This window comes from Haliotis rubra, unplaced genomic scaffold (genome assembly GCF_003918875.1).
Source record: "Haliotis rubra isolate DU_JTF1 unplaced genomic scaffold, ASM391887v1 Scf464, whole genome shotgun sequence".
In the NCBI taxonomy this organism is placed as follows: Eukaryota; Metazoa; Mollusca; class Gastropoda; order Lepetellida; family Haliotidae; genus Haliotis; species Haliotis rubra.
This window is the reverse complement of record NW_025767151.1, coordinates 25,198-50,632: the sequence shown is the minus strand read 5'-3', so window position 1 is coordinate 50,632 and position 25,435 is coordinate 25,198. Positions and strand designations below refer to the sequence as shown.

At 38.3% G+C, this 25,435-nt stretch overlaps 1 protein-coding gene across 1 annotated transcript; it reads right to left on the bottom strand.

Annotated features, from left to right (window-relative positions):
* Nucleotides 1-4,186: 4,186 nt before the first annotated feature.
* Nucleotides 4,187-20,915, bottom strand: LOC124290403 (GTPase IMAP family member 7-like). Its single transcript, XM_046727108.1, has 2 exons — nucleotides 20,138-20,915; nucleotides 4,187-5,747 (listed from the first exon to the last, which is right to left on the bottom strand). Exons 1-2 carry the CDS (start codon nucleotides 20,877-20,879, stop codon nucleotides 5,731-5,733), a joined length of 759 nt encoding a protein of 252 aa, XP_046583064.1. The 5' UTR covers nucleotides 20,880-20,915; the 3' UTR covers nucleotides 4,187-5,730.
* Between the last annotated feature and the right edge of the window lie 4,520 nt (nucleotides 20,916-25,435).

Below are 25,435 nucleotides of genomic sequence, written 5' to 3'. Positions count from 1 at the left end.
GACATAGTGTTTATAGGGACATTAAACAAACATTTGCTCAATCACTGAATTGATTGGACAGAACTTTGAATCATTCAGTTAAATTAAGAACATGGGGTAAAATAATGAACATTCAGTGAAATTAAGAATATTAGTTAAAGTGAGAACATTCAATTAAAGTAAGAACATTCAGTCTAATTAAGAAGAAATTGTTTGTAATGTTACATGGAATGGACAAGCAGTAGTCTATATTCATGATGAGTGTTGAACAGAAAGCATATAAATTACATATTAAGAGAAGTTGAAGGTAGAGACATTTATCTGGCTGAATATTGCTGGAAAATTACATATGTATACTCATAATTATTTCAGAAATATGGAAAGATGTTCTAACAACATCAACATCAAGCTGACATGGCGTGATATCACTGAAATACTGTTCAGACAGGCATAAAAATCACTCTCACTGATGATGATGATGATGATGATGATGATGATGATGATGATAAGTACTTTGTCACGATGTATGTGACGTTAAGATGTGACACATGATGTGTTGTACAGTGGGGGGGGTATTTGATAATCAAAGGGAATGACTAAAGACTTAAGCCATCAGATCGGACAATGGAACATTTGTATATACCATCAGAAATTATATTTTACATACCATGAGTCCTCATTTTTTACACTGTATTGTTTTGTACTACACATCACCTCACAAGATGATACAATATGGTGTACGTGATAACAGACAGCGAGTTTTACAGCTAACTCATACAGCTACTTGTCTCAACTGTTGGACATAAGTTGCCATTACAATACTGATGAGATCCAGGGTTGGTTTTCAAGATATGACAACCTGTGGAAATGTCATTCAGAACAGGGTGCCATTGTACAAAGTGATCTTAGTGTTCAGATGATAATAATTCCCATACGTTACCTTAAGCCCCATTCAAATTCACAACATTTGTAGACATGTAAATATACATCAGTTTGCTACGTGTTTGCATGAAATTAAGTATGGCATGTAATTAACGTATGTACGGCAAGTTGTCTCAAAACCCACAAAAGATGAAATCTGTAGACAAGATCTTTCACGCAAATGAATGTTTCATTCTTAGTATTTGAGTTCAGCTTTAGTTTTGTAGAAATAGATTCCTTTACTCGGAGGCCAATGTAAGTTTTGTATTAAACAGTCTTTAGGGGGAAAGTTGACATTGATATTCAAAGTATACAGCGATTTTATGGTTTTGAAACTTATTGTGATCAGCACCCTCTCATGTATAAAGAAGTATTACCATAACTTGCCATAAAGATTTCTTTATAAGAAATACACTTTGTAATGACCGACAAGTGATGAACAAATATCAACATCATATATTTTCAGTCTGTCCTGACCTGTGTTCATTAATGTCACTTTATCATCGCTTCGGACTGTGTAGAAGTCATTTCAGTTTATGATTCATATTTGTTGTGTGATTGAGTTGTCTATGTAGTGTATTACTTATCTAATACTTATTTCATTTATTACTTAACTCACATTGTTTTCTATATGTGTATTAGTCTTATCATCATTGTTATAATATCAGCAACCTCGACTTGGTTCAGAGGAATCATATGCAGATAGGTTCGTCATGACACAATATACCAATGAGATTACACGTCACATAGTTTACTATGCAGAGTTGTTTCCCTTGGTTAAACAGGATCCGCTGCTTGTTGTTTTGAATGACAGATTACAATGTTAGTTTAAAACTAATGTGCGGCTGTGTCCATCTTTATGTGTTACACAAGAGTCTTGAAACATCTTGATGTACATTCGGCTCTCTGCCACATTGAAATAGGACATGTCGTCATATGACTGAAATACTTTCCCAAGTTAAAAGCTGGGTAACTATTCAGCATCGTGAACATATTCAAGTTTGTGAAAATCCTTGAGTCTCATGTCTGCAATATTGATTTCATTATTTGATTGTCCATTGATCAATAGCCATGAAGTACGCTATGCACTGTGATCAAACATGTATATCTAAAACTGTTTTAAAACTTTTATATTTATATCACATTTCAAGACACTATCTTTGGGCATGTGAGTTGTAATTCCTCATTCCGTAAGATATTGCTTTCTAGAAGTGATGACAGTATGTATTCAACAAAACTGCTTTATTATACTGTAATATAAATGTTCAGTGCAGATCTTTATGCCCAACCAAGACTGCTTTATAATGGTAAAAGAATTTCAACTGAAATGTTGCTATCACAGAGGAATAAGAAAGTCATATTCCATAATTGTGTCATCTTACCACTTCTAAGATGCAAGACTTCTAAGAAACAACTATGTATTTGTATAACTTTTACAAATTTATTCTTGTACACTCTTACATACATAAATATGAAATTGTACATAGTAAATGAGATGCCATTGGATTGAATTGTATTGATGCAGTGAGTTGTTGAGGAGCTGCTGATATTATCGTCGGAATTGTGAACGTGATATTGCTCTGAATTAATTAACGTCACTATCTGTTACTAACAGGATGTGTGTTTCAAGTCTGTATTTGTTGATTAATTAACGATGTGCCTGAAATGCTGAGATAACAGTGTTTGTATGTTATATCTGCATGTTTCATTGGACTCACCAAACATTGTCTGTTTTGCTGGTGTTTACATTGTTATGTCTTGTACTATATGAATATGTATATATATTTATGTAAGCTACAGGGACATGATGCAATCTCAGTTGACATCATCGTTATGAGTATAATATATTCTTATACATAATTACTATGTAAAATCTGTTTTAAGTTGAATAATGAAGAAGTAAACAATTAAAGGAGGATTCCTGTTGTGGTCAAGAAAATAATACCACAGTAACTTAGTCGTTGATGTGACGTCAAAATATGACATAATTGCTGCCATATGCCCTGATGAACGACTTGTTTTACGTCAAAAAGACTGTGAAGATCAGACCAGAGTTGGTCTTCAGCACCCCTTGCTTGTCGTAAAAGGAAAGTGAGGTGAGGTGAAATTGGGTTTTACGTCGTGCTTGAGAATATTTCGCTCATATGACGACGTGCATGCGTGTGTATGTGTATGTGCAGCTGCTTGTACTAGCCCAGACTTAAGCGGGTTTTATAGTGCTAGCCCACTGATATACCATGCCGCAGTGAAGCATGAATATCCCACTTAGACACATTATACTGACTCCGAGCCGACCAGTCCTTGTTGTACCCATTAATGCCGAGCGCCAGGCAGGGACCAACAAGTACCATATTTTAACGTCTTTTGGTATGACGCGGTCGGGTATTGAACCCGCGACCTTCCGCTCTCTGGGCGGACGCTTTAACCACTACACCACGGAGGCGGTTAAAAGGAAAGTAATGAGATTGAGTGGTCAATACTTATTGTAGAATTTTGTGAATGGGCTGTTTGGTGTCTAGACATTTGAGGATAAAAATGTAATACAGCTAATTATGGACTTATTATAAACATAAATCCTCCTGATGTGGATGAAATGCAACAATATGGGGCTGTCATCCTTTTCGTTCTTAAGTTGGAAGTAGTAGTATGCTTGTTTCATCTGTTTTGATTCCACACATTGCAATTGTTTTCATATATTGAGCACCTGGAAAGGTTTGATATAGAGTGGGAACTATCAGTGTATAAGTGACTAGATTCATAGCCCTCGATCAAATTCATCAATGGAATAATCAACATGTGAGGTCACAAATGGAACGTAAAGAATTTGTCACTATAAGTATGTAGCCATACAGTAGCTATAGCTATGGGAAACACGTTTGTGATATGTTATGCTATACAGTGTGTGATATCAGTGGTTATCATTACCTTCGCACAACGGTAATAAGGAAGCATGCATTATGCTGTGTGATGTAAATGATTATCAACATATACAACAAAAATTATCCTTACCTGAAATTTTTTTGAGAAAGCTTACAAGATGCATTTTGTTACATCAATTATTGTCAATGAAGCATGCACAACAAAGTATGATATCACCTCTTTATGAAGCATTCAGAAGCTATTATGATAAAGAGGAACACTCTTTATGGATAGACAACTTCTGTATTGCAATAGATGCAACGTTCTGGTTAGATGCTAACACATCAATTGCTTGATAATGGTGTTAGGATTTACTCTAAAATTAAGTACACACAACAAAGTGAGATGTCAATGATAACATACAACGTTATAGCTGAAGTATTTATTGATGATGCAGGGTGAGATAACAAAGATTATCACATACAGAAACATACACAATGCAGTATCTATCAGCAGCTATGAGCACTTGAACACAGGAATGCTCCTTTTGTAGTTAAATATACAGTGATCTGTATTAGAATAGTGACTATTACAATCTGATATAACTTGTTACCATCTGCCTGTTGACTTCCCACTGTTGTCAGGATTTACTTATCATAAGGTGCTGAAATTTATCTGACCTATATTCTTGATAAATCATATATTCATCTGTAATTATTCATATTTTATTCAAAGTATATGATTACTAATTTGGTAGTCTGCTCATTGTACAGAAATATGTACATTTTCTTAATAAACAAAGTATGTTTGCTGAATTCATTTTACTGTTTTATTTGATCTTGTTACAGTTTCTTGATCACTCAATGATTGTCAGGTCTCCAGAGTGACAGCTGTTTTGGGGATTTGGCAGTCCCACAGTTTGTCACATCGTTTCATATCCAAGTTTGTGCCACACATCGTCACATAAGGTGGCATGTTAGGCATTGATTAACTCCTAATCTTGTGCGGGTAACCCTGAATCATGTGTGTGCAGGTTCCTGTTCGTCATAGGTTCACACGCCAGAAGCACTCTAATTATGATGCTTTACTTTCTAGAAGCACCTGCCCTGATAAATGACACCCACATTACACCATCATTTCTATTCAACTTAATATGTAACAAAACAGGAAACAAAAGTGGATTCATAACGGCATCCAGAAATCAAAATATGCTCTGAGCAAAAAAGGACGTGTGTCTGTTTTGTCCAAGCACATTTAAGGCAACTTAAAAAGCAACAGTAACAAACTAACTAAGTATAGTCTGTTTCAAGGATGAGACCAGCAAGGTTTGGAACCATTGTCCAGTTGATAAAGGACATCACAAATCTACATAATTTATCAACGACGCAGAGTTCTCTCATAGTGTCATCGACTGAATTATTATGTCACTGATTCTAGACGTGTTTTTTTTGCAACAAAATATCACTTATTTGGATATCTACCACACTGTCGCAAGCACATTTTCCATCAAATGCAGTCGATGTAACCCAAAAAAGAAAGCACCAAAACCAAATGCAATAAGAAATGGTCTTGCTGCTTGGTCCCCTAAAGCTTGGAGAGCAGGTAGTATTTTGTCTTGAAGAAAACTGCCATTCTTTTGCGCTTGTTCTCTAAAATTCACCTCAGCCTCTCCGGCTCCAATACCTCGTATGGCTTGGATCTCTCTTTCGCGCCGCAGCCTCAGGTCATCAAACAGTTTTATAATGTTCTCACAATCTCTGGTAGACGATTGATAATCACGTTCAGCACCCAATTCCCTCAAGAACTGATCGGTGACTTCTTCACGGTCCTTCTCCAGTTGCTTCACCTGGCTTCTGATCACATCAAGTTGTGATGTCGAGGCTTCGAGTTGCTTCACCTGGCTTCTGATCTCATCAAGTTGAGATGTCAAGGCTTCTTCCTTTTCCCGCTTCAGTTGATCTTCCCTTTCTTTCATAACCTTTTCGGCCTCCTGAAACATGGCATTTGTATAAACCTTCCCTCCGTTGTCCTGGACCATCTTATCAATGATCTCCACTAAAGTTTGAACGTCTTGTTCCTTTTCTCTCTCTGATCCTCTATTATTGAACATGACATACCTGCCACCACAATCATTCAGCACAGACTTCAGTTTGCTGGAGTCGTTTCCAATATAATCTTCGACTGTTTGACCATTGTAAATAAGCTCATCCTTTTTGGTGACCAGAATGATTAAGTAATTCAACATGCCTCTGCCAAATAGTTTCATGAAATATTCAATTGTATTCTGTTCTTCCTCTGTGAATCTGTCAACTCTGACAACGAATATAAAAGCATGTGGTCCCGGAGCAGTCATCTCAACACATTTGACAACCTCTCGAGACATGTCTTCTGTCGACAATTCAGAGTCATACAACCCTGGTGTGTCAATAACCTGAAGACGGCGCCCGAACCTGGTGCATGTACCAAGCTTGCATTCTCTGGTAACTGCGGTCGCACTCAGTGAAGTGCGAAACGCTTTTGTATCAAGGATGGTATTTCCAGATGAACTTTTCCCGGATCCTGTCCGTCCAAGAAGAACAATTCTAACCTCTTCGTCTTTATTGCTGATACTGGGGGCGTTGTAGACAGCTTCACCACCAACTGCACCATCTGCAACAGAAAATATGCAAAGCGAATAAGCACTTTTACCTTCAAAATGGACGTCCCAGTGTGTGTGTGTGTGTGTGTGTGTATTTGTGTCTCTGTTAGTGTCTGTATGCCCGAATGCATATTTTTGTTTTTGGGGGGTATATTTATTGAATATACTTTGTGTATATTATATAAGATACAGTAGTTACACAATGTTTATCCATTAACCATCATTTATTAAATATCTGTTTAAAGCAGCCGCAAATTTATTTACATTGACTCCTTGCTCTTTCAAAAAAAAGATCTATATCTGCATGTTTGATTATTTGTTGTTTTACGCCGCACTGAGCAATGATCCGGGTATGTGGTGCCGGTCTGTAAATATTCCAATGACTGATATCATGAACATCGATCCAATACTATACGCAATCGGAATTCTACACCGACAGCTTCATGTGTCCGGTATGTAGTAAACAACAAACATGTTCACCTTCCACACTAGTTTCTGGAAACATATTTGCTACCATATGATTCCTTTCATGTTTGAAATATTGCAAATTTATTTCTGTTCAGACATGTCGAATATAGTCATCATCAGTTGAGTATCAGATACATATCCGGTACTACCGAACAACCGACAACATTTCCCGCCCAGTTCCTGTTGTGTTTTATTTCAGGAAACAATAATTAACAAAGAAAAGAACCTTTTAATGTGAACCATTTTCACGCACAAAGACAAGTAAATCGTGTGCAGCGATAGCCATTTGACATTGTCACCTTGTTTTATTCATAAATCTTGCCCGCTCGACCGAACATCCGTGTCGGGCTATTCCGAAAACGTGTAAAGGAAGTAAACCCTATCCTCTTTCCTGTTACTGCAATTTTTGATAAGCTTATCGATAGACGTGTTCATAAAGTCGACAATACTAAACTGCTTCATTTGGATATGACGTAAATTCTCGCAATCTCGAGTTGTTCAAACGAGGCCACACAAAAAAAAAATTCTGTATTATCTGCATTATCATGCTGTCCGTGCGCATGCGTAGTATCAAAAGGTGTACCCGCATGTGCACGTTATTAGTCAAGCTTCTACCAAGCTCTTCCTTTTCCAAGTCGCGTTTAGCAAACTTATTACAAAATGCTTTGCAATTTACACGCACACAGTCCGGTGTAGTGTATATAGGTCTTCTTGCATTGTTACAGTTTCCAATGCTATATAAATTAAATGCCTCATATAATTTTTAAATTATGGACTTTAAAAGTATAGTGTCCGGAAGCCGGTATCTATAACATCTGCGTTTTTTCATGTGCACACATGAACAGAATCTCTTATATATAATACTCTTCAGATTTCCATTAATTTACAATGATTGCAATCGGTTTCCAATTAAGTAGATTCTATAACACATATAACATGTTGTTTTGTTATGTGCTGCAACGCTGAATTTTAAGGCTGGTCATGAGATATTACTGTATTATCAGACTGTAAATGTGTTTACATATAAACCGGTGCTAAAACATACTTCGCTCTACACTTGTTTAAGATTTATTTTTCGGTCCTTATTGGAACAACCCGTGAAGGTCTGGTTAGAATATTGATCTTCTGTAACCCATGCTTGTCGTCAGAGGCGACCTTCCGCACGGGATCGGGTGGTCAGGCTCGCTGACTTGGTTGACGCGTCATCGGTTCCCAATTGCCCAGATCGATGCTCATGCCGTTGATCACTGGATTGTCTGGTCCCAGATTCGATTATTTACAGACCGCCGTCAGATAGCTGGAATATTGCTGAGTGCGGCGTAAAACTAAACTCACTCACTGACTCACTTCCTATTGAAACAAAGTCCCTCTGTCTTTCAGATGAAAACGTTAATTAACAGAGTGGCAACTACAAATATAACGAGAGAGATCACATTATATTAGATGCCCAGTTATGAGCTGGGATAATGATAAGGATAAAATGTTATGAAAAGTATTTGAACTCACACTCCTGAAACACTTCTTGGGACGCAATGTTCAGTAACTTTGATAGCTGAGTTGATCGAGACTGTGTTTTTCTATTGTATTTATGTTAGTGAATCGGGAAAGGCAGTCGCATGCGGGTAATTGTGAAACAAGAAGATAAATGTGAAACAATAGGGCCCGTAAGTCTCACGAGGCGTACCTTCCGGCAATAGATTTCCGGTGACATGCATGTATTCAAGAACCAGTTCTGGCTCCAACTTGCGCGACCGCAAAATATGACTTCACTGGACTAGACCAAGTGTATTACAACGCTTGGCTGCACAGCGGTTGACAGATATTCGTGCTATTCATGCAACGTAGTCCCAGTGTTTTTGTAGCCAGTTGCATGTCATAGTTTTCTGAGTCAGACAGCGTGTGTCGAGTATGATTAGCCAGGACATGCGCCTTGTAACAGTGCTTTCACCACTGCCGTAAAACGTTGTTTGTCATCGGAAGTACTAAACAACGTAAGGTCTCGCGAAGTGTCCTGACCTACTTACGGGCCTTATACGCGATATTCTTATTGTAATATCAGGTTATACATTCAAAGAAGACAGCTTTCTCAACATTGCTTTCCCATGTTGAAATGATAAGAACTTGTCTGTTTGACGTAAGGCCAACCTATTGTCTCACTGTCTATGTATTTCCTACTAAGAAACAATCTCAAGGCACCAGCATGTCGACAGAGCCTTGCGGTCGAAGTCTCTTGACAAAATGAACAAGAGTGAGTGGGCTGGACCAGCAATAGCAAGTGTGAATGAAAAGAAGGACATCTTCTTGTGATTGCTAGGGGAACTACGGTACAGGTCCAAGAGCCCGTCACATTGCTAACACTGTATCTGTCACACGAACAAGGGTATACCTTAGTGCAGGTGAAGGTACTCACACATTTTGTGTATTTGAGTGGACAAAACCTAATCGTTATTTAAACCACCATCTGAATACAGTCACTCAAACATAATTTCATAACTGGTTTAAAATAGATCAATCTGACTTTAGTGGGTCTTAGTCCCACTATTTGTTTACTAATTATCGAAAGAGAGTGACGATTTTGAGTAGTGTTACCTACTTTGGTCAGCTTGACTTTGGGTCGTCATTTCAGGATATGAAGTGTGATATATTCTGTATCTGAAAAGAGACAAAACCACAATCCTTATCTGAATAATCTAGTACCAATAGACAACACGTATAACGATGTCTGATGATGAACATTCCGTGTGGAAGGGGCTGACAACCTCTTTGTTGAGACCGGTTGTAGTCACATCCAGACCTATTTGCAGATTGTAGGGCACAATTGGTCCTTATACTCCTTACTTTCGTCAGAACTGAGTACAAGAGGGACGAACAGATCTGATCAAGTTTTAGGTGCAGATCTTTGTTCAAGCTATCACCATTGGTTTGTCTGACTTAGATTCAAATATTCAAATGCCTTTGCGATGTAGCCGTTACATTGTTAACTACGATAAAAGCCTTAACTCAAATATTGTATCGTTGATGAAACCGCTCTCAGATAATGTAAATATCCTTTGTAAATAAATTGCAGTCATATGTTTACTTTCGTTATACGGGTTATCAAAAAGAAATATATCTCCATAGTATAGTAAAAATAAGTAATAAATAACAACACGTATAACGGTGTCTAATAGTGAACATACGGCGCGGGAAGAGCTGACCACGTCGAACCACGTAAATATGAATTGAGTAACTTACCATGCACACTGTCACAGTGTTCGTAACACGTCTCCACTCAGGGCACGAGTGTGTCTACAAAGAGATTTGTGTTACAGTTGAAAGTCACGACAGCCAATAATAAAGCTCCGCTGCTACCTACTGGCTACGCCCTTGATTCTGAATCATCAACCATAGCGCCTGTCACAACGTTGAAGGAAATACCCATTCCCGAGGAATCGGGTGTTTGGGATTTGCAATGTCACAATGTTCCCTTTGTAATCAGTGGATTGTTACGTCTATTTAGGGCCTAATCGATTATTGCGAAACTGGTTTTGGTTTATGAAACTGGTTTCTCCTGTTATAAACCAGTGTCTAGGTTCGGATACATGGTTTCAAAGTGAAACTAGTTTCTAGTTATATAAACGAGTGGATAGTTTCACCATCCGGTTTCAAAATGGATACAAAAAAAATCGTCTCAACTACTGTATATGTGCAACGAATTGGATGACAGCATTGCCGAAGGTACTATTTTTTTAAATTTTATCAGTGTATTAGGAAATAATAAAGAGATGAGATGCTTTTGGAGGTAAATATTTACGTATATGTAATTATACCGTTACAAGTAATTATTATTTCGCTACAGTGCATTTACATACTGTCGGAAATGGTATTTGAGCCCTAACTTAACACATATGAATTGTCTTACAAGACGAAAAATATGTTTGCATAATAATGTATAGCGAGTTTTACACTCAACTGATACAGCTACTTGTCTCAACTGTTCGGCGTAAGTTGCCATTTTCAATGTGTGACAATCTGTTGAAACGTCGGGACAGAACAGGTGCCGGTGTACAAAGAGATCTTGATGTTCAGGTGATACATTTCACATACCTCAGCATATTGTTTTAATCACTTTCACTCTGTACATCAACCTACTCTGCTCTAGTCACTAATTAGCAATCCAATGTATATCAACCTTGTCAATTGTATATACACACCACGCAGCTATGCATATATTCTCCATGTTACAACGCTTTGTATCACTTGCTTGATAACGGTGTCAGTACCTACACTGAAACGTCGCACTCATTGCAATATAGAAGTTGACTATCCATAGAACTTGGTTTTCCTTCATAAACATTATAGTTTTTCAGTCTGTTCTGACCTTTGTTCATTATCATCGCTTCGGACTGTGTAGAAGTCATTTCAGTTTATCATTCATATTTGTTGTGTGGTTGCGTTGTCTATGTAGTGTATTACTTATCTAATGCTTAATTCATTATTACTTAACACACAATGTTTTCTATAATTGTATTAGTTTTGTTACATTGTTGTAATATCAGCAAAGTCTGCTTAGTTCAGAAGAGTGAGTGAGTGAGTTAATATTTAACGTCACATCGGCAATATCTCAGCCATATCGTGACGAAAACAATTTATACAATATAAAGTGAAAACATTTTGAAGATTAAAACCTGTCGACGAAGGACAGTAACAATACTAGAGAATCACAGATATGAATATATATAGCTAGCGAGCATAGCTAAAACATCCCAATTAAAGAAGACAATACAGTATAAAACACGGGCTATAGGTCGCCAACAACTGAAGGTAGATCACCATACTAGGATCCATGGGGACTTACATTACGTTGTTTACCTGCATGGACCATAGCTGGATTTACACCATCCCCTCAGTTGCTGGCGATTGTAGGAAAATTTAGCCGGCAGTTAAAAGAACAAACATACTACGTTTAAAATGTGGTAAATTTACATTTTACTTTGAAAGTTTTGGTACTTACGTACCCTCTCAGGAGGACAATAATTTTACAGTACTAAGTCTTTAACCCCCTTTGAGGGGACAGCTACTATTAACTAAGTTAATAATCTAAACTAGCGATCTTTAATATATATGTATTTACAAAACACATTAATGCGAGTTCATCAAATAAATCAATTTCTTTCTGTTTTTAAATAATTAAATGAAAATTAACAGTGGTAAAGAGATCCTTAACTGTTTTCACATTGAAATATTTATCCCTTATGACAGAGAATTCAATACAGTCAAGCAGGACATGCTTGACTGTGACTCTCTCATCACAAGGGAGACAAAACGGAGGATCTTCACCTTTTAACAGGTATTTGTGAGTATAACGCGTATGGCCAATGCGACATCGTCGCATAATGACATCTTCAAATCTGAACTGACAACCCAAGTAGGTGTAACCAATATAGGGTTTTATTTTATGTAATTTATTGATATCTACCTGGGTGTCCCACTTCTTCTGCATCAGATCACGGATGTAAGTTCTAATGCTAGCTTTGTAATCAGAGTATGGAATAAGAAGTGGTGTCACAGTTTTGTTGAGTGCTGCCTTTGCGGCAAGATCAGCCATTGTATTCCTATAAATGCCAACATGGCTGGGTAACCAACAATAGACGATGTCGCATTGGCCAGTAGCAAGATCATTATACAATTAAAAAATTTCAATTAAAAGTGGATGGTGACAAGAAAGATTTTCAATAACCTGAAGGCAAGAAAGAGAGTCAGAAAATATTATATATTGTTTATATTTACTGTGTTTATTAATATATTTAAGAGCTGTTAACATAGCGTTAGCTTCTGCTGTGAAAATATAGCTGTTATTTGGTAGTCGAGAAGATATTGTTCTAGATCCAATGACAGTGACACAAGCCACTGCTCCACCATCCTTGGACCATCTGTAAATAAGGGTTTGTAAGTATTATATATTTACTTTTTAATTGATTAAATTATTGTTTATATTGTAATTCATTAGTTTCTGACTTTTTAAATGTAGTGAGTGTTAGTACGACGTGTGGCCGCACTAACTGCCAAGGTGGAGAAGAAAGAAGACGGGAAGGAAATACATTTTTCAGTTCAATGCCGGCAGCACTAATGAGTGGCTTAATTCTGAGCCCAAGAGGCGGAACAAGAGAAGATTTTTTGTTGTACAAATCCTCATAAAGAGGATTAAAGACACAGAGAAATGCAGAATTAGAATATAGTTTTGTAATATATTGTAAAGATAATTTTATACGGCGTTGGGCAAGAGAAGGCTCGTTTGCTTCGACGTAGAGACTGTCAACAGGAGAAGTTCTAAAAGACCCAAGACAAAGTCTTAGACCTTGGTGATGGACAGAATCTAATAGTTTTAGGTTGCCTGTGCAGGCTCCACCATATACGATGGAGCCATAAGCAAGTTTGGAACGGACCATTGATCGATATAGGTGTAGGAGGGTAGCTTGATCCCCTCCCCACTTAGAATTTGAAACAACTTTGAACAAGTCAAGTGCCTTCAGGCATTTAGATGTAAGGGATATAATATGGCCGTTTAGGGTCTTTATGCGGTTTATATTTTCTACAAAAATGTTTACAATTAGTTTTGGATTTAGAAAATTTAATGCCGTTTTCAAGACACTATTTATCTATTTTGCTTAAACATAACTGCAATTGCCGTTCAATAGTGTGCAAATTTTCAACGTGACAAGAAATATTAAAATCATCCACAAAAAGTGATCCGTCAATTGAATCATTTTAAACCTTGTATAAACTGTTGATCTTAATGCTGAACAATGTGACAGAAAAATACTGCTTTGTAGCACACCCTGATCCTGATTATAATGGTCAGACAGGATTGAACCCACTCGGACATAAAATTGCCTGTCTCTTACAAACTGTGATATAAAAAGAGGTAAACGACCACTCAAACCAAAATCATGTAAATCCTTTAAAATGCCATGCTTCCAGGTGGTATCGTATGCTTTCTCAAGGTCAAAGAATATCGATACTGCATGTTGTTTATTTACTATAGCATTTTTTAACAAAGAAATCTAAACGTACCAAATGATCAATGGTACTCCGATTTTTCCTGAAACCACATTGAATATTTGTTATAAGGTTATTGGTTTCAAGATTCCAAGTTAATCTATTATTTACCATTCGTTCCATGGTTTTACAGACACAGCTAGTGAGAGATATAGGTCTGTAATTCGATGGATCTGTATGATCCTTTCCAGGTTTTGGAATTGGGATTACAATAGCATTACGCCATGAAGGAGGGAAAATTTCCAGACGTCCATATTTGGTCAAATATATCTAAAAGTGTCATCAGACATGGTTCAGGCAAGTGTTTCAGGAGCTGATAATGTATATTGTCATCACCCGCTGCAGCGTCATGAGCTTGCTCAAGAGCTGTATGTAGCTCATGTAATGAAAACACTTCATTATAATCTTCACCGTTATTTGATTCGAAATTAAGTTTTGTCTTTTCCTGTTGTTTCTGATATATCTGAAACTCAGGGACATAATTTGCCGATGATGACTTTTTGGCAAGAGCTTCACCAATTTTATTTGTCACCATCTTTAAGATGATGAACAGCAGATTTGGAACCTTTTCCTGTTATCCTCTGAACCATGTTCCACACTTTAGACATGGGTGTGCGCGAATTAATTTTGGCGACATAGTTTCTCAAAGATTGGCGCTTGTTTTGCTTATATGCCCGTCGTGTCATGTCACTGGTAATTTTAACATTGTTCAAATTATGAACAGTAGGATGTCGGCGAAAATATTATTCTGCCTTCTTCCTACACTTCCTTACTTGTTTGCATTCATTGTTAAATCATGGTTTACAAATATGAGGATTTGTAGAGGACTTAGGAATTGTGTGTTCAGCAATTTCATTCAGTTGAGCGGAAAACAGCTGTATTGGATCTGATGCATTATTAAAATTGTCCGGTTTTAATTTTTCCACACATATTATTTCAAATAAGGAGCAGTTGGCCTTGGAGAAATTCCACCGTGATGAAGGTGGATCATCATCCGGTCTGATAGCTTTCAGGACAGTAGTGAAGTGTTCGCTTCCACAAAGGTCATCATAAACAGACCATTCAAACTCGTTGTAAACATTCGCATCTGCAAGGGACAGATCAAGTGAAGAATAGGTTCCTGTAGCAGGGTGTAAATAGGTGCTTGATTCATAATTAAACACACATTAATTTTCATCAGAAATATAGTCTTCAATTACCTTACCTTTATTGCTTGTACTTGTACTGACCCTTAGAGGGTTGTTCCCGTTCAAATCGCCCATGATGATACAGGGTGGAATGTACAGTGAGCACATGGTAAATGCAATGTGCAAAGTAATGCGGATAGCTATGACTTGAAGATTAATATTCAGGTGAACGTCACTATGAATGACATTATTTCTGACTAATATAGAAGCACTCCGTGTTGCTTTATGCCCTGGAGGAGAAAATGAGTGGTGACATGTGTACTGCCTTAGATCAAATGTATCAGTACATTTAAGATATGTCTCTTGTAGGCATAATGCTGACGGTTTAAAGTCTTGAGCTATCAACTGTATCTCATTAAAAAATTTCTTAAGTCCTGTGCAGTTCCACTGACTTATATTTGATGAATGATTCATGGTGGGTCAATAGGTGATCGTACACGAGAACGTGATGACGAAGCACTCTTCACAGAACTCTGTGATGATGGAGTAACTTCCATGTCCAGAGCACTATAGGAGTTCTGGACAGGTACATCTGACTGAGTGAGATTCCTGAGGGGTTGACTTTTATTGAACTTTTTTCTTTCTTTCTTTTCTTTTGCAAGATTTGTCGCGGATGATTGCTCAGAGATTTGTATTGACTGTGTATGACTCGCTGCGCATGATGCTGAGGCTGGTGTTGAAGCTGATGCCTTAGTTAGGTCAAGCTCGATGACTGGTGCAGTTGACAAGGGTTGAATAGATTTGACCCATGTCAGCTCAGTCTGGCATGACACAGATAAAGTCTGAGTTGGTCTCGAAACAACAGCTGAATAAGTACGTGTAGGTGCTGTAGCCGATTGAGAGTTTTCTTGCTTCTCCAAATGTGATATTTTTTGCACTTTAATCTAAGAATTTTCGATTCTGTTTGCCAAACAGGACAGAGTTTAGAGGATGCCATATGCTGGCCATCACAATTGATACATTTCATGGCCTGTTGGCAGTCAGGATTCTCATTGTTGTCACCACAACGTTGACAAACCATAGAGCGGATACAGGTCTTAGAACCATGGCCAAATGTTTGACACTTAAGACACCAGGTGGATTGGGGACATACACCTCGACTCCGATGTTTACATATCCAGCTTTGATAGACTCTTGTAATTTAGATAGCGCAAAAGGTATGGATTTGTAGGTTCAATATTTGAATCCTGATTTTTTCTCCAGTGAAGAAACTCCTTGCTTGTTTAACTCTGGTGCAATTTCTTGTTCTGACATGTCCGACAAGGAACGGGTCCTGTCCCGAACAATGCCACTACAGGAGTTAAGTGTGCGGTGATCCGAAACAGCAACCTCAACATTGACAAATTGATGGATCGATAACAGATTTATGGACTGTTGTTTTTTCATTATCAGAATTCAAAAATATGCGCATTAATTTCAATATGACCAGCCGATTGATAGAATCGGGCAATTCTACCACCCGTCTAGGTAAAGTAAGGGGCGAAGTGGTGTGTTGGGCAAAGGAACACTGTTCCTGGATCCCGTGCCCCCAACCACCAGACTTCCGTCCTCCACCGACACAGCGGCGCAACCCACGGCAAACGGGTTGGTGGACCAAATATGCCCCCGGGTCCACACGGGGGGTTGAAGAGCTCGAGGAGGTGGCTCTTCACGGGTGCCTAGTCAGAGGAATCATATGCAGACAGGTTCGTCATGACTCAATATGCCAATGAGCTTACACGTCAAATAGTTCACTATGCAGAGTTGTTTCCCTTGGTTAAACAGGATCCGCTGGCTGTTGTTTTGAATTGACATTTTATCCATATTACGATGCTAGTTTAAAACTAAAGTACGACTGTGTCCACCTTTATGTGTTACACATGGGTGTTGAAACATCTTATTTTAAAGGGCCTTGGGGTAGCGTAGTGGTTAAAGCGTTCGTTCGTCACGCCGAAGACCCGGGTTCGATTCCCCACATGGGTACAATATGTGAAGCCCATTTCTGGTGTCCCCCGCCGTGATATAGCTGGAATATTGCTAAAAGCGGCGTAAAACTAAACTCACACACTCTTATTTTAAAATTACATTCGACACTCTGCCACGTTGAGATAGGATATGTCGTTATATGACTTAAATACTTTTCCAAGTTAAAAGCTTGGTAACTATTCAGCATCATGAACATATTCTACTTTGTGAAAATTCGCATGTATGCAATATTAATTTCATTATTTGATTGTCCACTGATCAATAGCCATGAAGTACGCTATGCACTGTGATCAAACCTGTTTATCTAAAAATGTTATTTATTTTTTTTAATACTTTCGTTCATATATTGATTGATATCTCAGTTTGTAAGATATTGCTTTTAAAAAGTGATGTCAGAATGTATTTAACAAAACACAATTTACGGACGACTGCTTTATTACTCTATACTATAAATGTTCAGTGTTGATCTTTATACCCGAGCAAGACTGCTTTATAATGGTAAAGGGAATTCTGCTGAAAGTTTACTATCACATTGCAATAAACAAGTTGCACACCATAACCGTGTCATTTGACTACCTCCAAGAAATGAGACTTCTAAGAGTGAGTGAGTGAGTTTAGTTTTACGCCGCTCTTAGCATCATTCCAGCAATATCACGGCGGGGGACACCAGAAATGGGCTTCACACTTTGTACCCATGTGGGGATTCGAACCCTTTAACGCTTTAACCACTAGGCCACCCCACCGCCCTGAGACTTCTAAGAAACAACTATGTATTTGTATGGCTTAACACATATATTCTTGTAAGCTCTTACATACATAAACAAGACATTGTACATACCATATGAGATGTCATTGGACTGAATTGTATTAATTGCAGGAGTTGATGTGGAGATGCTGATATTATCGTTTGAATTGTGAACGTGATATTGATCTGAATTCATAAACGTCCCATTTGTTACTAACAGGGCGTGTGTTTATCTATCATGATGCATTTTCTTACATCAGTTATTGTCAATGCATATGTAAACCAGTAGAAATGAAGCATACTCAAGAAAGTGTGATATCAATTCAGAAGTATTTATTTATGATACTGGGTGAGATAACAAAGATTATCACATACAGAAACATACACAATGCAGTATCTATCAGCAGCTATGAGCACTTGAACACAGGAATGCTTCTTCTGTAGTTGATAATACAGTGATCTGTATTAGAATAGTGACTATTACAATCTGATATGAGCTTGTTACCATCTGACAGTGTTCTCTGACTGTTGACTCCCCACTGTTGTCAGGATTTACTTATCATAAGGTGCTGAACGTTATCTGACTTATATTCTTGATAAACCATATATTCATCTGTAATTATTCATATTATATTCTAAGTACATTCTAAGTACATGATTACTAATTTGGTAGTCTGCTCACTGTACAGAAATATGTACATTTCTGAATAAACTGTCTTATTTTATTTTGTTACAATTTCTTGATCACTCAATGATTGTCAGGTCTCCACAGTGATAGCGTGTTACCATCTGACAGTGTTCTCTGCCTGTTGAGTGAGTGAGTTGAAATTTATCGTCACATCGGCAATATTTCAGCCATATCGGGACGGGTACATTTTATGAATTAAAGATGAATAACCTGTCAACGATGGACAGTAAAACTACTAGAGTATCACATATATTAAGGTAATACTAGAATGTTATTATAGAAAAAAACTCACTAAAGAGAAAAAATTACAGTATGAAAACGGGCTAATGATCACCACTTACAATCTCATTTGCGGATTCAAACTACCAATTATAAAAATACATCTATCTACAAACCAGAGCAATCAGAATTTAGTTTTGGTAGTTTGCTCATTGTACTGAACAATTACATTTTCTTAATACACAAGTATGTTTGCTGAGTTAGTTTTACAGTTATATTTTGCTACTGTTTCTCGATCACTCAATGATTGTCAGTTCTCCAGAGTGACAGCTGTTCCTGGGATTTGGTAGTGCCACAATTTATTTGTCTCATCATTTCATATCCAAGTTTGTGCAACACATTGTCACGTAATTACAAGAGATGGCTTGTTAGGCATGGGTTAAGAACTCCTCATCATGTGTGGTAACCCCTAATCATGTGTAGGTAATCCCTAATCATGTACTAATCGACTGGTTAATGACATCCACAACACCTTATGCCATCATTTCTATTCTACGCCTTCCTGAGTACAAGTTGATGTGTGGATGTGTTGCTCAAGCTGATAGGTCGACATGAAGCGCCGGCGCCAATGTGGAGATTTACTTTATGACCTCCACAGAAACAAGTTCCAGTCAATTTGGTGAGTACGTTAATGCATCGTCGCCACTCCAGACACTGACGATCGAGCCAATATGTAACTGGGATTCACACATATAATGTACTCCTGTCCATGTGTCTATAGGAAAGAAAAATGGATTAAAAGGCATCCTGAAATCAAGATGCTCTGAACAAAAACGAACGTGTGTCTGTTTTGTACTAGCATATATAAGGCAGCTTACTATGTTGACATGCTTATGAAACGAAACAAAGCAGTGGTGAAAGCACATGTAACAAAATAACTAAGTATAACCTATATCAAGGATAAGACCAGCAAGGCTTGGAATCTACTGCCCTGTTGATAAACGACATTTCAAATCTTCATGATAAGGACGCAGAATTCTCTTACATTGCCATCGTCTGAATTATTATGTCACTGATTGTAGACGTGTTTGTGTTCCTTGGATATCTATATGACCTTTTACTTCAAACGTAAGAGACTAATACCAAATTCAACAAGTATTGGCAGTGTTGCCTTCAAAATTTCTCTAGAAGTACAGGTAGCACCTTGTCTCTAAACAAATTGCCATCCCTTTCAGCTTCACGTCGCGCTTGTTCTCTAAAATCCACCGCAACCACTCCGGCTCCAATATCTCGTAGGGACTGGATCTCCTTTTCGTGATTCAATCTCAATTCTGCAAGCTGTTTTCTAATGTCCTCGCAATCTCTTGCTGACGAGGGAGATTTACGTTCTGCACCAATCTCTTCTAGTTTCTTCAACAACTTATTGGTCGTTTCTTCATGGTCCTTTTCGAGTTTCCTCAACTGCCTTCCAATCTCAACAAGTTGTGATGGCATGGTTTCTTCGTATTCCCGCTTTAGTTGATCTTCCTTTTCTTGCATAACCTCTTCGGCCTTCTTGAACATGTCATTGGTATAAAACTTCCCTCCGTTGTCCTGAACCATCTTATCAATAACTTCCACTAAAGTCTGAACATCTCGTTCCTTTTCTCTCTCTGATCCTCTATTATTGAATGTGACATATCTGCCATCACAATCCTTCAGCAATGATTTTAATTTGCCAGAGGCTTTTCCAATAAAATCTTCGATTGTTTGACCATTGTAAATAAGCTCATCCTTTTTGGTGAACAGAATGATTAAGTAATCCAACATGCCTCTGCCAAATAGTTTCTTGAAATGTTCAGTTGTATTATATTCTTCCTCTGAGAATTTGTCAACTCTGACAACGAATATAAAAGCATGTGGTCCCGGAGCAGTCATCCCAACACATCTGACAACCTCTCGACAGATGTCTTCATTTGACATTTCTGTGTCATACAACCCTGGTGTGTCAATAACCTGAAGATTGCGCCCGAACCTGGTGCATGTACCACGCTTGCATTCTTTAGTAACTGCGGTCGCACTCATTTTACTGGGAAACTTATCTTTATGAAGGATTGTATTTCCAAATGCACTTTTTCCGGATCCTGTTCGTCCAAGAAGAACAATTCTAACTTCTTCGTCTTTATTGACCATACTGGAGGCGTTGTTGACAGTGTCACCGCCAACTGCACCATTAGCAACAGACGAGGGAACAAAAGACTTGTTCATTAAGCTGCAACTGCTTCCATTGGAAAAAATGGAAGCGATTAAGCACATCTACCTTAAAATAGACCACCCTGTATGTGTGTGTGTGTGTGTGTGTGCGTGTCCGATTATATAGTTATCTGTTATCTGTATTTTGTGTATATTTATTCACGTATTTACTTTTCCATATAACATTAAATAACATATAGTAGTTACACAACGTTTATCAATATGATAAAATCAATTTCCGAAATATTTGATACACAACAGCAGTGAAATACTTCACAATGACAATTGCTCCTAGGAAAAAAGACCTATATCTGCATGTTTGTAGTTTAAGGCCGTAATCCCCAATAATCCAGCTCTAAGATTGCGGTCTGTAAATATTCTAGTGATTGACATGATAAGCGTGGGTCCACGCAAACTGCTTTCTATACCGACATGTAACTTCATGTGCCCGGTATGTAGTACATTGTACAAACCTCCCTGTACATTTTTATCTTCCACACCAGTTTCGGGGGACGTGTTGGAGCTGGATAGGTAAGGTCAAGGTCACCCAAATCGACTGGTGTCTGGGTAATTCCCCAATGTAGGCTGTCACCAAATTTGAAGACATTGGGTACAACATTTCATGAGATATCGCGTTAACAAGAATTAAGACGTACGGACGGACGCCGCTGAATACATAGTTCCGCTTTGCGGCTGGGGACAAAAACATGTTGTAAAATGTGGTGGTTTCTATTTAATCATCGCTCATTCTTTCAATACTTTGTAATTAGTAATCTGTCTGCAACTTTATTGCATTATTATCATTTGTATTAATAACAAATTATTGGTAAACAAATTTTGATAACAGTTCAACGAAATGTTGTTCAAATATTTAGTCATCCAAATGTACTTGTACAATTTCAATAAGCATTGTAGAGTTCATTAATGCCAAAAGTAAATATGTTTAAAGTGCATTAATGAGCACAGATTATGAAATTGTTTCTGCTTATAGTGTATTTTTTAACCTCATCAGAGCTCATCAGTTTTCATCGTAGCCTGATTGGTTGTCAAAGTGCTCACCAAGTTTCAAGGATGAAATGTTGATGAATTGGTAAATTGTAACCTGCACGGATGTAATAAACTCTGATGCAAGTATCGGAATTTGTTCTTGCATCTACACGGGCCTTGGGCGTGACAAGCGAACGTTTAACCACTAGGCTACTCCATCGCCCCTTTAAGAGGAAGTGGTCCAGAATCATCATTATATAACTACTCCACCATCATGTCAAGGTGACCTACAAGTGTCCGTGTAAAGGGATAAACAAGCCAAGGAAATCAAACCTGTGTGCCAGCAACGGGAATGGACGTTTGCTCCACTAAAGTGCTCCCATCTACATTTTGCACTTTCTATCTTTATCTTCATTTTCGAAAGTGCAGACGGGACAAGGCAACACTGGAATAAATGAGAACATTATATTATTATGGGCATGAGCCTACACACACGTATCACAAGTTTATTAAATAACCAGTTTATATATTGTGAAAACGGTGAAAATAAACCCCCACCCCTCCTCAAGAGCTGTATCCGCCACTGGTATCGCATGAATATTTATGGGTCGTTTTGAAAGTTCTCATGCAATCTGAGTATAACAGCGAATGTAAAGACTTCTAACTGTCTGTTCGACCTGGCGGATATCAGCTGTGTTGTAAAGTGGCAGACAGTGGTGTAGTACGTTGCAAACACTTTGTATTCAGTAGTACAGGACAACAAACACTGTATTCAGCCATTCAGAGGTGTGCATGGGACGAGAAGGAGCACCGTTGGAAAAGCAATGGCGGCCCCCATTAAGGTAACATGGGATACAACATGGGCGGAAAAGGTTACACTCTGGGGAAGTTACGGAAGAGTCAAACATTACAGTTGGTGTAAGTAAGAAAGCTGAAACCATTTCTCACGATAAAACAAGCAGCTTAGCGAATGTTTACATGTACATATGTAGAAGCAGAAGTGCATGTGAATCATCCCACTACCGTTAGAGGTGAACACACAGACTGTCAGATGTCGGAAGGTAGGCAAAGTGACATTATCATACTCGAAGCAGTGACATGCCTTATGAGTCAAATAAGGGGTGCAGTGTCATCCCTCACAAAACGCATGTGAGAAATAGAAACCCACTTAGAAATCAATCTCAAGTCTTTTAGGAGAGCAGTGGGCTATGGTTTAGAGTCGACTTAATGCCCCCATCTCTTGTATCGACATATTATAGCTTTTGGAAAGCTTATTGTATGTAGATTATGATGTGCCGTGATGTGGTGGTCAAAGGTGGTCCTATTTTGAGAAATCGAGGTCACGTGACAGCACCCTGATTTGTTTTGCTTTTACTCAAATCAGAAATATGGGAAGTCAGTTGTTCATTATACAATCTGTAATGATGAAATACAATGAAGCATACATCAGATACTCTTTATTGTGTATACTTGGAGCTAACAAACTACCCCAGTCATTGAAATTTGTCAGAAATGATGTTGTTTTTAACAAAATGATATTTTAGTAAACATTTTAATTAGCCAATTTAATTCTTTTTCATAATGCATACAAAGAATATACATAGTATTTTTATCATTATTTTAAATATCTTATTGTGAAATGCAATGACTCATTTCACAATGTATTAATGCTCAGAAAGAAACAATAATAGGTATTCTTTTTACAGGGTGCACACAGTCTTGAAAAAGCCTGAAATTTGGATATTTTACCCAACAAAGCTCCTCAATTCCTTTCAGTCTTGAAAAGGTCCTAATCACCAATGATTTGCAATAAAACGGTCCTAACTTTATCAAAACGTGTCAAGTTATGTTTTTGCAGGACACTTTATACAGTGGGCGTGGTAATTTCGATCCCGAAGCCAAACTTTCCCAGTGCAGCGATGTAGCTAAATGCTATTTACCCCTGATGGTCGGTCCCACATTTGACCAATCTTGTGTATATTCAACTACTTATGTGTTAAATGTATTTCTATAGCTCCTTAAATTTGTTGATCGGGTCTTGAAAAGCCCCTGAAAAGGCCTTAAATTTGATGGTTGAGGACCTGTACGAACCCTGTTCCATTTTAGCTTATAGAAACAAACTGACTGAATACGTCATCAATGGCATTTTGTAATTTGTATTTTTATGAACATGCATTTTTTGTGACGAGAACAATTGAAGTAATGACCATGTATGTGTTTATTGTAAATGTCACTTTGGAGATTTCATGCTGTTTGCTGTTCCATTGCCAAGTCGTCGTCAAATATCTTGCTTCGGTTGAATGCCAGACTGGCGATCAGTTTTCTGAGTTTTTCCTCCTGGTGTGATCGCACGAGTTTCACGTTAACTCGTTTCCTCAAGTTTTCCATGGTTTTGCCGAATACCGAATTGTTCATGAGTTTGTAGAGGTTTTTTTCGAAGTCGCTCGTGGCTCGTTTTCTCAATTCAATGTTCAACAGAATGTACGGTTCCATCCAGGGTTTTTTCATCGAATTTGAGCACCCGATGTATTTTGATCAGCTTCATACCCAACGACAGGTACAGCTGCAGGTTGCGATAGTGCACGACGTACTTGGTTTTGTTCATCAAGTTCAGGGCGAGTTTTTCTACGTTAGCCAGGGTGTTTTCTCCCAACAAGTCTCGCTGATAGTCAGAGATTCAGTCTCGATCGACCATCAATCGTTCGGGAGCCAGCGGATAACTGTTGTGCAATTCGTGCAATGCTTCGGGGTACTCAAAATCCACTTCAAGCAGGTAGCCTATCACGAAGTTGTCGGAGATGGCCATAATGTTCTTCGGATTAAAACGCTCGCTATTAACCCATTCGAACCTGCCTGTAGGCAAATACTGACTCATAGCACGGCCGTACAGGTTGTTGGTGTCAAGATAGAGGAGATGATTGGTGGGCTTGTTCGAATCGTAGTTTTCACGTACGGGTTGTTGGCTGTGCTTTCTGATGGAACAACCGTTCCCGACTTCTGGTCTTCCGTGGAAACCTCACAGCTGCTGCTTACCGCGACCAGGTGCTCACCCTTATTATTATTATGGAAATCCCGCTGCGAATGCCTTTCTCGACAAACAGATGCATGTAGTATTTGGTGAACAATTCCAGTTTGACGCCCGTTTTCTTCAAGAGCGCATCCCACGAGAGACCGGGTCTGGTGTAGTACCACGCGGGGTCGAGTTGATACTGTTTCAAACACGTTTTTCTGAACGTCTCGAACACGTCGGCCAGCAGGAGCACGTTTTCAAGTACAGGTCTTGGTAGTCGCCCAGATTCTCGTAACCCAGTTTGTTCAATACCTTTTGGCGTGCTCGTAATCGTCCTGGGAGATATAGGATTCGGTTAAGTTGCTGTAAAATTGGTCGAGGGAGGTAATCGCGTCTCATCGAACTTGGTCCAATCGTCCATGTTCTCGTACGGGTACACGCCATTTTTGAGCAGAAGAGGCCTTGTTGCCTCATCGGTGTATCGATGGGTGATGGCAAA

What these genes read in the sequence shown, in the direction of transcription:
- LOC124290403 (XM_046727108.1), bottom strand. Translation starts at nt 20,879, where the DNA reads ATGGTCAATAAAGACGAAGAAGTTAGAATTGTTCTTCTTGGACGAACA.